Source organism: Canis lupus, chromosome 33, assembly GCF_003254725.2.
Source record: "Canis lupus dingo isolate Sandy chromosome 33, ASM325472v2, whole genome shotgun sequence".
NCBI classification, from domain to species: domain Eukaryota; kingdom Metazoa; phylum Chordata; class Mammalia; order Carnivora; family Canidae; genus Canis; species Canis lupus.
In genome coordinates, this window is record NC_064275.1 from 18,502,467 (window position 1) to 18,515,639 (window position 13,173).

A 13,173-nucleotide genomic window follows, 5' to 3' on the forward strand; every position below is an offset into this window, starting at 1 on the left:
TGGCTTCTCCTGATTTCTTCACACCTAAATGCTGGAGTTCCCAAGAGCATTAAACACCAAAATACTAAATTCCAGAGGAGTAAATGTTTTGGGGAGATAGGAAAGTTAGATCAGTTTTAGACTCTCTTCATAAAGAATAAAGTGGATTTACAACCCAGTGGTCAAATTATTTCATAATATTAGATCAGATTATTATGCTGCCCTTCATGCCACAGGACTGATACCTTATAACACTCACCAGTTAGCTCTATCATATCAAACTGCCTCTAGATGGGATTCCATTTCAGGAGACAAAATGGACCTTAAATATAGCCTTACCTGTAATATATATATATATATAATATATGTAATTTTTTTTTTAAGATTTATTTATTTATTCAGAGAGAGAGAGAGAGGCAGAGACACAGGCAGAGGGAGAAGCAGTCTCCATGCAGGGAGCCCAACGTGGGACTCAATCCCGGGTCTCCGGGATCACACCGTGGGCTGCAGGCAGCGCTAAACCGCTGCGCCACCGGGGCTGCCCCTTACCTGGAATATTGGAGTTCACTCCAGAGTAAATTTGTTTCAGGGAGGTTGAAAGACACAAAAATTAAGAGAAAGAATAGTTGCTGTTCTGTACTTAGAAATGCATTAAAAAGTTATGTTTAATAAGCTATATTCTAAAGAACTGTCAACACTGCAACAAAAAAAATGTATTGTCTTACCTTCTGCATAGACTTCATCATGATCCTCTATTTGCTCCGATGTTTCCAAATCTACAATTTGGTTCCAAAGCCTTCTGGGCAAATGGGAATTTCTAGCAGAAAATGCTTTCGAAACTGCAAATTCTGAGGCTTTCTCCACCCTCTTCAATATAACAACAACAACAAAAAAATCCATTAAGATGACACAACTTTGTTCAGGTCTAAGGAACTTTTCTCCTACTCAAGAAACTGATTTTTTTTTTTTTTAAAGATTTTATTTATGTATTCATGAGAGACACAGAGAGAGGCAGAGACATAGGCAGAGGGAGAAGCAGGCTCCATGCAGGGAGCCCGATGTGGGACTCGATCCCAGGACTCCAGGATCACGCCCTGAAGGCAGACATGCTTAATCGCTGAGCCACCCATGAGTCCCAAGAAATGGATTTTCTATCACCTACTGAGATACTTCCATTTTTCCATTTTTTGAAGGAACTGAGGCTTAAACACCCCAAATAATTTCGTTTTTTTAAACACGAATTCCAATACTTTACCAAATTTTATTTTATTTTTAAGATTTTAATTAATTAATTAATTTATTTATTTATTTATTCATGAGACACACACACACACACAGAGGAAGGCAGACACATAGGCAGAGGGAGAAGCAGGCTCCATGCAGGGAGCCCAACCCAGAACTCCATCCTGGGACCCCAGGATTATTTTACCAAATTTTAACATGTACTCACAACATTTATTTTTGAACAAAAAGTTATTTAAACTTTAGATAACTTTTGTTTACAGCATTAGTAATGGGATCCTGACACCTGGATATTTTATTTTAAATAGAAAACAGTGTTTTATTAGCTACCAATGTCACTACGATTTGCATATGAATATGAAGAGGCAGATTAGCTATACTTCCTCAAATTACTAGCCCTGAAAAGAACTTCCCATCATATAAACAGTAGGCTCAATAAAATTGGGACAGAGTTGCTGAACTGTCATCATCCAGAATGTCTTAACAATAAAAATATGGCCTAATTCATGGGATTGGTTGAGGTGTGCAAACTGTGTTGGCACGTCGGTTCACTTGCACAGTATAAAAGAACGTATTTTACAATTATCCCCGACTTTTTCTCTCCCCACAAACTTGCTTTCCTCCACATCTGCTGTGTTCCCAAGCTTCCAACCTGGGCAGTTACCATTCCACTTTTTCAGTTCTCGGAATGAAAACCTTGGAGTCCTTCTTGGAGTCCTCTATTCCTTCCCTCCTACCCCATAACTAACCTATCAGGAAATCTGTTGCCTCTATTTTCAAAATATATCCGGGATCTGACCCCTTCTTGTCACCTCTACTGTCATCACCTGGTCCAAGGCACCCCAATTCCCTGATAGGTTTTCTGTGATAGTCTCTCACCACAGCAGACAATCCCTTTGAAATAAAAGCCAGATGTAACTCTGCTCAAAATCCTTTAACGGTTCTCTATCGCATGCAGAATAAAAATCAAAGTCTTTACAATGTGCTTCAAGGCACTGCACCATCAGGCCCTCTGTGAGCTCTCCATTCTTATCTACTACACCCCACAGTCACTCGACTTCAGCCACACTCACCTTGTGCATCCCTCCTCAGATATATGGCAAGCAGGGCCCCATCTCGTGACCTTTGAGCTTACTTCCTCTCTGCTGGACTGCTCTCCCTCGATGGCCATACAGCTCTTTTCCTGGCCTCCTCTTGACCTTACTCAAATGTCACCTTCAGTGTAAGGCTTTGTCCAACTGCCCTACAGGAAACTGTAACCACCCTCTTCACAGCTCTCCCTATTCCCCTTCTTTATTTTCTCTATGGCACTTAAGACCTTATAACATATTTTACCATTTATTGTCCCCCTTAGTAGAATGTGAGCAGGCATGTTTGTTCTCTTCATGCGTGAAACCCACAGTATCCATAACAGTGCTTGGCAGACAATAGGTGCCCCATAAATGTTAAAAAACAAAACAAAAAAAAACGAATACATGTAAAATTTATTTTTTGAAAGCTGTATTTGAGAGAGAGAGAAGGCACATATGCTGGGGGAGGGGCAGAAGGAGAGGGACATACTACCTGCTGAGCAGGGACCTGACACAGGGCTGGATCCCAAGACCCTGAGATCACAACCTGAGCTGAAATCAAGAGTTGGACACTCAACTGACTGGGCCACCCAGGTGCCCCTAAAACTTATTTTTAAAAGCTGCACTTTCCCACAGTTTATATTGTTGCCTGACCTATTTTGAAAATGATTTTTCCTCTTGCCCTTCATAGAAAGGCTGGTAGTACCTCTGCCAAAACTTGCCAGCGGCTTTACCTTTTAAATTCTCAAGGGTTTCACATATTATGTTTGAATTAGAAACAAAGGAATAAAGTTGAAAAGCCAAGGGTAATTTGAAAAACATGTAGAAAACAGAACACACAGGAAAAGATATGAATCAGAAAAAAAAATAAAAACATGATCTAATCAAGGTTAGAATACAGAAAGTATCATTCACTCTTTATGAGGTCACTCTGGAGAGATCTGTCTCCCACATTATTTCTTGGCCTCTGATGTGCCCAAATTGAGGACGGTCGATATGCCATTTCTTGTATGGTCACAAGATGCTTGGCACATAGTCCTTCCCTTTAAGGTTTTCAAATTCTAAGACAGTAAGTTGAATTTCATATAGATCACGTGTGCATGTTATATACACATATATGTAAATAATGTACAAATAAATAGGTCGACTTTCAGTTTTTAAACCAACACTCACAGGGATGCCTGGGTGCTCAGTGGTTTAGCACCTGCCTTCAGCCCAGGGCGTGATCCTGGAGTCCTGGGATCAAGTCCCACGTCCGGCTCCCTGCATGGAGTCTGCTTCTCCCCCTGCCTATGTCTCTGCCTCTCTCTGTGTGGGTCTCTCACGAATAAATAAAATCTTTTTTTAAAAATAAAGAAATAAATAAAATCTTAAAAAAAAAAAAACCCAACACTCACAAACAAAAAATAAATAACAAAAAGAGGATTGCAGACTTAGTGTCTCAGGCTACGAGTGAAAGAAAAATCTGTAGGATAGGTTATGTCACCTGAATTGCAATTGGTAGATTCTTGGCAAAGGAGGCAGAGAGAGAGTTTGGAGGTAAGGAAAGACTTAGGTTGGTTCTAAAGAACTTGGTCACGGGATGGTTACAAGGAAGGGAGTAAGGAGAAATGTCTGCTTGGCTCTTACAAAGCAAGTGTTTGGGATATCCCTTAACATGAAAATTTTGGCAAAAAAAAAAAAAATACTAGATGATATTAAGGATTAGAAAGTCTCTGTATTTCCTTGTTTAAGATATCCCATCCTAACCATTTTTCTTTTTTTCTAACCATTTCATACAAAGTAAATATGTGAGATATAGAAGGTCTTACATTAAAGTTCAATAAAACAAAGTGTGAATTTAACAAATTCTTTAAGCAAGTTGACTGAAGGCCTGAAGGCTACTAAGGGGAAAACAAAACTAAAAAGGACCAAAGAGTTCCCTTTTATCTACCTGCCTACTCAATACCTACTTATTTACTGTGTCATGTGCCACATGTGCAAGAAACCACTCAAGAATAGCTCTAAAGTAACACAGGGAGATTAGAAAGAAACCCCGAATACCTTCAAAAGTTTACTACTCAGTAACTGTGTTATGTGTAAGTATATGATTTGTAAAGGAAGCATCCCAGTTATTCCCATGATCTTATAAATGCTCAATATGAGCTCCTCATGTCCCACTATGCACATCAATCCCACTGTCCCATGCAATGGCAGAAACAGCAGGTACAATGCACTCCTTCATTTCCTCAAGGCTGGGAGGTAGAAGCACAAGTTCCTTAATATGCCCTCAAGTGCAAACTGCATGTTTATAAATAATAGTTTTGGGAGTAATACATTTTTGAAAGTGCCCAATCACTTGGGCACTCTATACAAGCACTTTCATCACTTCTATACAAGCAAATGCTTGACATGGTCTCTTATGTATAAATGGCAAAATAATTCTGAGGGGAAAAGTGTTAGAAGATGGGACTAGGTGGTTGAGGTGGGCGAGGAGAAGTTGTTCACTGAGAGGGGCATCTCAAGCTGAGCCTTAAGGGAATGATCAGGATTGGCCTCCCAGAGAGGAATGGTATTCCAGGTTTGGGGGATCAGTGTGAGTCAGAGCAAAGGGAAGATAGGGAGGCAGGAGACTGGCATGACAAGAGGCACACAGAGTCCCAGCAAAGGGGCCGTTACAGGTAGATTGATATCATAGTTTGACTGACAGAGAGCCTTAAATGCCCATCTAGAATTTAGTTTCATTGGATGGCATACAAAATCCCTGAAGGTTCAAGAATAGAGAATCAATGAAAATGTTTAGAAAGCTCAAGTATCAGGGCAGCTCAGGTGGCTCAGCGGTTTAGCGCCACCTTCAGCCCAGAGCATGATCCTGGAGACCCGGGATTGGGTCCCATGTCGGGCTCCCTGCACGGAGCCTGCTTCTCTCTCTGCCTGTGTCTCTGCCTCTCTCTCTTTGTGTCTCTCATGAATAAATAAATAATCTTAAAAAAAAAAAAAAAAGAAAAAGCTCAAGTATCAAAGTAACAGAATGCACAGTAGTAAAGAGATGAGTTAGTTTATCAAATCAGGATGAGGATAAATTATAAATCACGGTGAAGTGTTGCATTTTGGGTGAGCTTCCCCACAATTCACAGTTCTACTCAAGCATCTGTCTGAGTCTAAGTGACTTCAGCATCCCTGAGGAAGACTCACCAACAGTTGAGCCTCCAGGTTTGCTTGATCTACAATATTCCAATGGCCTTTCCTGCTACTGTACTTCAGCAACTCACTGACATGGACATCACAGAATTTTCCATTGTTCAGCCCCAAAGCTGATAACCCCCACCCCAACATCACCTCCTGTCCATCTCCCTCTTTTAGTCCCCCTCCTCCACTACATTAGTGTTGCACCTAATCACATCCTCAGTCACTATGGGTCTCCTCTTCCCAACCTAGGAGTCCTTAAAGCGTCCTCTCCTTCCTACTCTGCATGGATATTCAGCTACTCTCTTACAGAGCCCTCAAATCTCTTCTCTCTTTGCCCCTCCAGTGAAACCTTCAAACCTGGATCAATCTGATCTACCAGTTTTTGCTACCACATAAAATTCTGGTTACCAACTTCAGCCAAAGTCCCCAGTGCTGCCCTGGTAATCTTTTCTGTTCTCCAGAAAGCCCTTTCTTGACCATCAACATGCTCCACACCCCTTTCATATTCTCTCCCTTGTTCCACGTAACCAGATCTGAGCTGATTCTGAGAGAGTGGTGCACTCAAAGGGATTTGGAAGTCTTAGTTCCAGAGGTCCTACCTGTTTAGGATGCACCCAGAGTAGGATAGGTCAGGGAACAAAATCAGAAAAGATGACAGCAATGAGCAAAAAAGTAAAGGAGAAAAAAGAGAAAACACTGTTTTAAAAAGATACTGAAGCAGGATTTCTGGAATTAAAAAAAAGTGATAACTGTATCAAATGAACCTTACACAAGTTCGGGGATGAAGAACAGATTTGATCAGGAAGTCATTTCTGAGAGCTGTTTCTGTGGAGTGGTGAGAAACAGGAGCAGGAAGAAAATTCCTATAGACACCAGAGGATAGTAAGATGCAGGGGCCAGGAATCTAGGCTATACTCCCAAAGACACTGGATAAGAAAAAGATGCTGCACCATAATCAGAATGGACCCAGCAGGGTCAAGTAAGGACTTACTGATTTTTTTTTTTTTTTTTTTTTTTTTGAGATGGGAGATTTGAGGGCATAAGGGAGACAGTGCTACTGCAGAAGTTTTAGAGAAATGATAAAAGGAATGATAAAAATCTAACGGGTCAGGCTGACAAGTGCATAAGTCAGAGCAGAATTTTAACCTCTTTCACTTAGAGGCAGTAACTAAATGTGCAATTAAGCCCTGCAGGGGGTTGGCATTGGGACTCTCAGCACTGACATGGAAACTAGGCTTAGGAGGAGGCTGGGGAGTGGGTTTCCCAGGGGCTGGCCTCCGCAATGGCAGATCCATTCAGCCCTTCAGCAGAGCCAGGAAGCCTTCCCGGCCTGTCTGCATTAGCGTCCCCCACTGCATGCTTCTATTACATCCTTTATTCTCCCGACGGTTTTAAGTAAGTTGTTTAACCTCCACTGGACTATAAACTCTGGGAAGGCAGGAACTATACCTGCCCCCAGCACTGTTTTATCTTCAGTGTCCAATGGAGAGGGCGAACACTTAGAAGGCTCTTAATAAATACCGGCTGGATAAATAGTTAACATTGATTACATCTGGCCTAGGTTCCATCTGGCCTGGTGCTTATAATGGCTGTCAATTTAGATAAGTAAAAGCTCTTCAAAATACTACCAGGCAGAAAGATATTTTCCCAGGAAAAGGCTGCATGATTTGGAAACATATGCTGCACAAATGAATTGAGTATGGCAAGTTGCCAAACTGACCCTCAGCGGCATGCACCTGAAGGAGTTTAATAGTACTTTCAACTCAAATGGTACTTGGACTCAAAAATACAGACCTCAGGCCTGGAAGACAGCTCAGAAAGTCACCTAATTCAATCCCCGCCCTCTCCCTCCCCCACCCCCCCCCACGCACAGAATGTTCAAACATATTCTTCATTAGTCCTAAAATTAAGTGGCCATTTTAGAATCCACTTGAATACCTCCATTGACAGGAAATACAGCTCTTTATGAGGATGTCCACTCCATTTTTGGATCTCTCCAATTATTAGAAAATTCTTATGATGCATGCACAGCTTTCACCTCATGCACGGGATGCACTGTAACTATGGTACAGTCCTTCCAGTATCTGAGGGAGGCCACCACATTCCCTCTTACAGCTTGCCCTCTGCTCCTTTAGTCCTCTTCATGGGATCCTCACAGCATTTCAAAGAGCATGTCTATACCCATTTTCTTGTCATTCATAGTTCCATGAGAATGAACAGGATAATGCAAACAAAATACTACAGGGTATAAAACTAAAGTAACCCAGATAAGAATAAAAATAGCAAGACATGTGCAAAACAGAGATCTATTAGTATTCCTTTCCATCAGGCTATGTCTGACTTTTAACTCTCTATTTTAACTAGGCTGTAGCCTTACCTTAATCCAGTGTTCCACATTGTCAGGGTCAAAGGCAGGCTGGAGATAATATATACAGGATATTAATACACAGCAATAACTTTATCAACTTTGCCAATTTAATCTATCCCTCTGACTAAAGCATATGGAATAGTGTCCTTTTTCTTTCGCCAAGCCATTTCATCAGCAAGTTCAGCAAGCACACAGAATGATGATCAGAGGAAGAAACATGAAGCCTTACTCCGGGACTTCTGTTTTTATCTCCTACCTAGGCCCACCTGGAGATTCTAATTTAATTGGTCTGGAATAGTGCCCAGGTGTCAGTTTTGTTTTTTTTTTTTTTTTTTAAAGGTCTCCAGAGGGGCACCTGGGTGACTCAGTTGTTACGAGGCTGACTTGATTTTGGCTCGGGCCATGATCTCAGGGTCATAGGATCAAGCCCCGCGTCTGTCTCTGCACTCAGCATGGGTCTGCTTGTCTCTCTCCCTCTGCTCCTCCTCTCGTGCTCTCCCTTTCTCTAGTAAATACAAAAAAATCTTAAAAATAAATAAATAAAGCTCTCCAGAGCCAAAATAGAGGAATGCTAGATATATTCCTTATAAAAACCCAAATAAGTACTGATTAGCCAGTTTATTCAAATGTCATGGAAGCAAATGTACTTGGAGAAGGGTATGCCCTCTTCCTCGGTTCCAGTTTTCAAGAATAACTTGTAGTAAGGGGCTTTACTATCTTACCTATAACAGGAATATTGTTTGGTCCAATAGTAACTGGGGAGTGGGGTGGGAGATAATCAATCTTCTGTCTTACAAAGCAGAAAATGAAGTGAAGATCACGTATATTTCTACCCGGGTCGGTCTAATAGTCACTTAACAAATAGAAGTATATGCTTTGCTAATATTTCAGGTGGGTCTTTAAAAAAGGGAATATCTAAACTAGCATGTCGTCACATGGAGGAAGGAAAGGTATAATACTCTCTCACATGACACTTCACCTTCAAAGCACCTTTTTTTTTTTTTGAACCTTCAAAGCACCTTAAGATAACTAATTAATGCAGCTGTACAGCTGATTAATTTTGTCACTGCAACAAAAAAAGAGCTGATCGTATTAAAACTCAACTGAACTTCAAGAAGCTCTTGTGCTTTTTCCTTTTTATCCCCTAGGCAGTAACAATGAGCACTAGCAGGAAAAATCCTTCCTTTTAGAGTCTCACGAAATTGTCCTAAATTTTCGCCTTCCATCATCAAGTCTATACCCATAACCTATTTGGGATCCAATCTATTGTGGCACAAGTTACATTACAATTGGACCAGACTCTTTCCAACTCTAATGCTCCTATCTACATCCTCTGGTATCTAGGGCAAGATATTTACCAAGTGGAATGTGTCTGGTGCATTATTTAGCTGGTATATTTAGAATAAACTGCAAGCACAGTCGCCTAGGGCCCTAAGAGAATGCCACATGTCTACAGATATATATTTTTTTTTTAAGAAAGTGTAACTTCAGGGTGAAAACAGCTGGTGAAACTGCTCTAGAGCTGAAAGCTGAGAAGCCACTCCATTTTGGTACTCTCACTTACATTTAAAGCATTTATTTTTGTGACTGTTAAAAAGGTGGTCTGCGGAAAGCACACACCGTGTGACTGTGACTTTGCACACAGCATTTTTGTACGTTTTTAAGTTCAAAACGGGGTTATCAGTTTCCCGGGTCTTTCGGTGCTGATGCATCCAAGGAGGTAACAGGTATAAAAGGGAAATGTTGAATTCAGAAAATTTCAAGTAAATCAAGTGTTGATACCTCCAATATGCACTTAACATTCTTTTTTTTTTTTTTTTTTTTTTTTTTTTTTTTTAGAGAGAGATTTTATTTATTCATGAGAGACACAGGCAGAGGGAGAAGCGGGCTCCATGCAGGGAGCCCGATGCGGGACTGGATCCCAGGACCCCGGGGTCACGCCCTGGGCCGAAGGCAGATGCTCAACCACTGGCCACCCAGGTGCCCCCTCCACTTACACACCTGATCAAGTTCCTTTTTGACAACTTCATGGAAATTTGGAAGAGGAATATGAGGAGAAGACTAACATGAAGATCTCCCCTCTCCAATAAAGATCTAAAATTTGGGAGACGTTTAGAAAAAAAAAAAAAAAAAGTGCAAGAACTTTCCTAAAATTGTGGGAGGGTGGGTATGGGAGGCCAGGGAGTTCGGGATGCGCACTCCCAGCCGTCTCCCGTTCAAGGAACCATGTGATGGAGACAGATCTTCAACTATACAGCCCACCAAAGCTATAAAGTAGCCAGACCCCGGAGTGCACAGGCCCCCTGCACCAGGGCAGCCGGGGCGAGAGGGAGCCAGGTAAGGATGCCCCTGGGGGAAGACGGAGGTAGCGCAGCCCGGCCGGCGGGCCTCGGGGCCGGCGCCCGCCCCCCTAGAGCTCCCGATTCGGATGGATCACCTTGGGACTCGGCTTCCTTGTCATTCGTTTCCAGCGATTCGGCCCTGTCCTCTTCCTTGAGGAGCACCCTTCCTGGGGCGCCGGCAGCATTTTGCAGGTTCAGGCCCGGACCACCGCAAAGCTGGAACGAGCGCTCCGTTGCCGAGCCTGCTTCCGGGTCTCCCTGGGAGTTGTAGTTCCTCCGGCCGCAGGGAAGGCGTGTGTGGGGGCGCCGCGGAACCACCACTCCCAGGGGGCTTCGCGCGGACGGAACGCGGTAGCTCCGTAACCCATGGCAACGGCAGCGCTCCCGTGGCCTCGCGGTCCCCAGAGCTCGCTTTCATATTACCTTTGCTTTTTTTTTTCCTGGCGCCGGCTGATGACGCGGCGCTCCCTGATTGGCTCTGAAGCGGAGGCGGTGGTTTAGGGGGCCGAGAATGCTGCAGGCCGGACACGTGGTAGCGAACTACGAGGAGTTTTGAGGGGTCTCAAGGCCAGAATAAATCGGAAGGGGTGCAGGTAAGTGCCCCGTTTCCCTGTTAGAGCGGGGGGGCTGCAGTGGGTGCACGGGTCGCGCCGCGGCCAGACGCGTTCCGGTTCTGTGGCAGCAACCCGGGCGCTACTCCCGGACTTGTGTCTCCATCCCGGTTCTGGCTCTCTCCTGGTGGGTCTTGGGTTCTCGGAGTCCAAACTCTCCCAAATCGTGGAAGCTTCGCTGCACCTCTAAGGAAATAGGGCCTCCTTCGACCGGCCTCTGCTCGAGAGTCAAGCTGTCAGCCGGAAGTGTTCTCTGGCCTGCCCTGGATGCTTGGGAGGCTTGTGGCCACCTCGAATCCCTGAGCCGAGGGCTGCGCGGGGACCAGGCCGCTGGAGGGGGCCTCGGGGCGAGGGAAAAGCCATGCTTACAGACTGAGCTTATTAGATGCTCTCGGAGACGGTACCTGCAAAGGATACGTGGGTTTGTAAGGCAGGGCAGTGGTCTACACAGGGAGCTTTGAACTCAGCTTTGTGGCTCCAAGACCCGAGACTCTTAGTAACGCAGACCCTCAGTTTACTTACCTGCAAACGGGAAGCGATGGTACTTAAATCATCGGAGGGCTGTAACGGCGAAAAATCAACATCAACCTAGCGCTCTGCCAGGAAACCTAGACTACACTGGACTTGAGATTGGTGAAAATGAGATGAGGGAAGCTGTGCCCGCCCTCATACTCTTGCAGAGGTCGTAGGACTTGCTCTGTCACTCGAGCGTCCATCAGAAGGGTGATGGTTGAGTAAGGGGTGTCACATCCGAGCTATGTAATACCACGACGTAGTTCTTTTAAAACGGTGAGTTAGTTCTGTGTCTCTTCTGCAGGAAGGAGATCCATTTTCCTCCTGGGGAAAAAGCAAGCTGCAGAGACCTGCGTACACTGCGGTATGTTTCCGTTGTTAATAAAAATAAAATAATAAAATAAAATAAATAAAATAAAATAGTAAAGTAAAATAAAGTGAAATAAAGAAGTAAAATAAAGTAAAATAAAATAAAATAAAATTCCCCCACCCCCACCCCATATATGAGTATGTTTAAATGTTTGTACGAAGTGTGGAGAAAGGTTGTGGAGGCTGGGAGGATGGATAGAGGCAGAGAAAGAAGAGAAGGGAAAACAAAAACAATGACAACACCATAGCAAAATGGAAAATAACGACTATGAAATTGCATATTAACGTTACAGTTAATGTGTGTAATCATTGCGTATGTATATGGACAAGATGGGGCTTCTAAGAGGCTGTCAGCCTCTAAAGCTGGACTTCTGTGATTCGAGTCCTGGCTTGACACTTCCCAGATGGTGACTCTATGACCCTCAGTTTTCTTATATTAAAATGCACTTAGGCAGGGGATCCCTGGGTGGCTCAGTGGTTTAGCACCTGCCTTGGGCCCAGGGTGTGATCCTGGAGACCCAGGATCGAGTCCCACGTCAGGCTCCCTGCATGGGGCCTGCTTCTCCCTCTGCCTGGGTCTCTGCCTCTCTCTCTTTCTCTCTCTCTTTCTCTATGTCTATCATAAATTAAAAAAAAAAATCTTAAAATGCACTTATGGAGTTGATATAATGATGCATTTTAGCAGGGTTAATATGTAAAGGACAGTAAATGCCCAATAAATGTTAGTTGTTACTAATTGTCATTATGTAAAGTTGTTGACTTCTATTGTGATCACTGACATATTTGACTTCTACCATCTTATTTTGTATTTTCTCTATTTGATGTGCTTTTTTTGGTTTCTTTTCCTTTTTCTTGCCTTTTATTCTATTAACCAGTTCTTTTTTATCATCCCCCATCCCTCACCAATGGGATCAGAAATTAAGCATTGCTATTAATCTTTTAGTGCTTCTTTTATTTATTTATTTATTTATTTATTTATTTATTTATTTAGCTTCTTTTAAAATTTTTGACACACATACTTAATACTTGACATGATTCATTATCCCTCTCCCCCTCCCAAATAGTGTAAGGATTTTAGAATACTCTCTATCTTCTGTTACTGTTTTCTAGAATTCTAAAGTCCATCATTTCTGTATCTTTCTAACTCAACTCGGCGCCATGTTGTTTAGAAATCCTTCAGACTTCTTTCTTTCTTTCTTTTCTTTCTTTTCTTCTTTCAAGATTTTATTCATTCATGAGGGACACAAAGAGAGAGAGAGGCAGAGACACAGGCAGAGGGAGAAGCCGGCTCCATGCAGGGAGCCCGACGTGGTACTCGATCCTGGGACTGCGGGATCATGACTGAGCCCAAGGCAGATGCTCAACCGCTGAGCCACCCAGGCGTCCCCAGACATTTTTCTATGCATATAGAAGCATTGTGGTGTATGGGTGTACACATGTTTATAAATACGTATCCAGTTTTTCTTTCACAAAAAAATGTGCTCACCTAAGCTTGCTCTTTTCCCTTAGCA

At 43.0% G+C, this 13,173-nt stretch overlaps 2 protein-coding genes across 9 annotated transcripts in view; one reads left to right on the top strand and one right to left on the bottom strand.

Moving 5' to 3' along the window:
- CCDC191 (coiled-coil domain containing 191) overlaps nucleotides 1-10,531 on the bottom strand; it is an 88,596-nt gene extending 78,065 nt beyond the window's left edge. The window contains exons 1-3 of one of the 4 annotated variants that reach the window (XM_025477162.3): nucleotides 10,265-10,531; nucleotides 7,837-7,875; nucleotides 705-846 (exon numbers count right to left, since the gene is read on the bottom strand). In XM_025477162.3, the coding sequence (XP_025332947.3) occupies nucleotides 705-846; nucleotides 7,837-7,875; nucleotides 10,265-10,354 (271 nt within the window). In that variant the 5' untranslated portion in view covers nucleotides 10,355-10,531. Of the gene's footprint in view, nucleotides 1-704; nucleotides 847-7,836; nucleotides 7,876-10,264 lie in introns of those variants that run through there. The other 3 variants (XM_025477172.3, XM_025477181.3, XM_025477192.3) reach the window with 3 other exon arrangements.
- An 83-nt stretch (nucleotides 10,532-10,614) lies between these two features.
- The window catches only part of QTRT2 (queuine tRNA-ribosyltransferase accessory subunit 2), a 144,406-nt gene continuing 141,847 nt past the window's right edge, over nucleotides 10,615-13,173 (top strand). For 3 of the 5 annotated variants that reach the window (XR_004811744.2, XM_035710110.2, XM_035710109.2), the window contains exons 1-2: nucleotides 10,615-10,762; nucleotides 11,598-11,657. The gene's annotated coding sequence lies outside the window, so the exon portion shown is untranslated. The remainder of the gene's footprint in view (nucleotides 10,763-11,597; nucleotides 11,658-13,173) is intronic. The other 2 variants (XM_025477239.3, XM_025477242.3) reach the window with 2 other exon arrangements.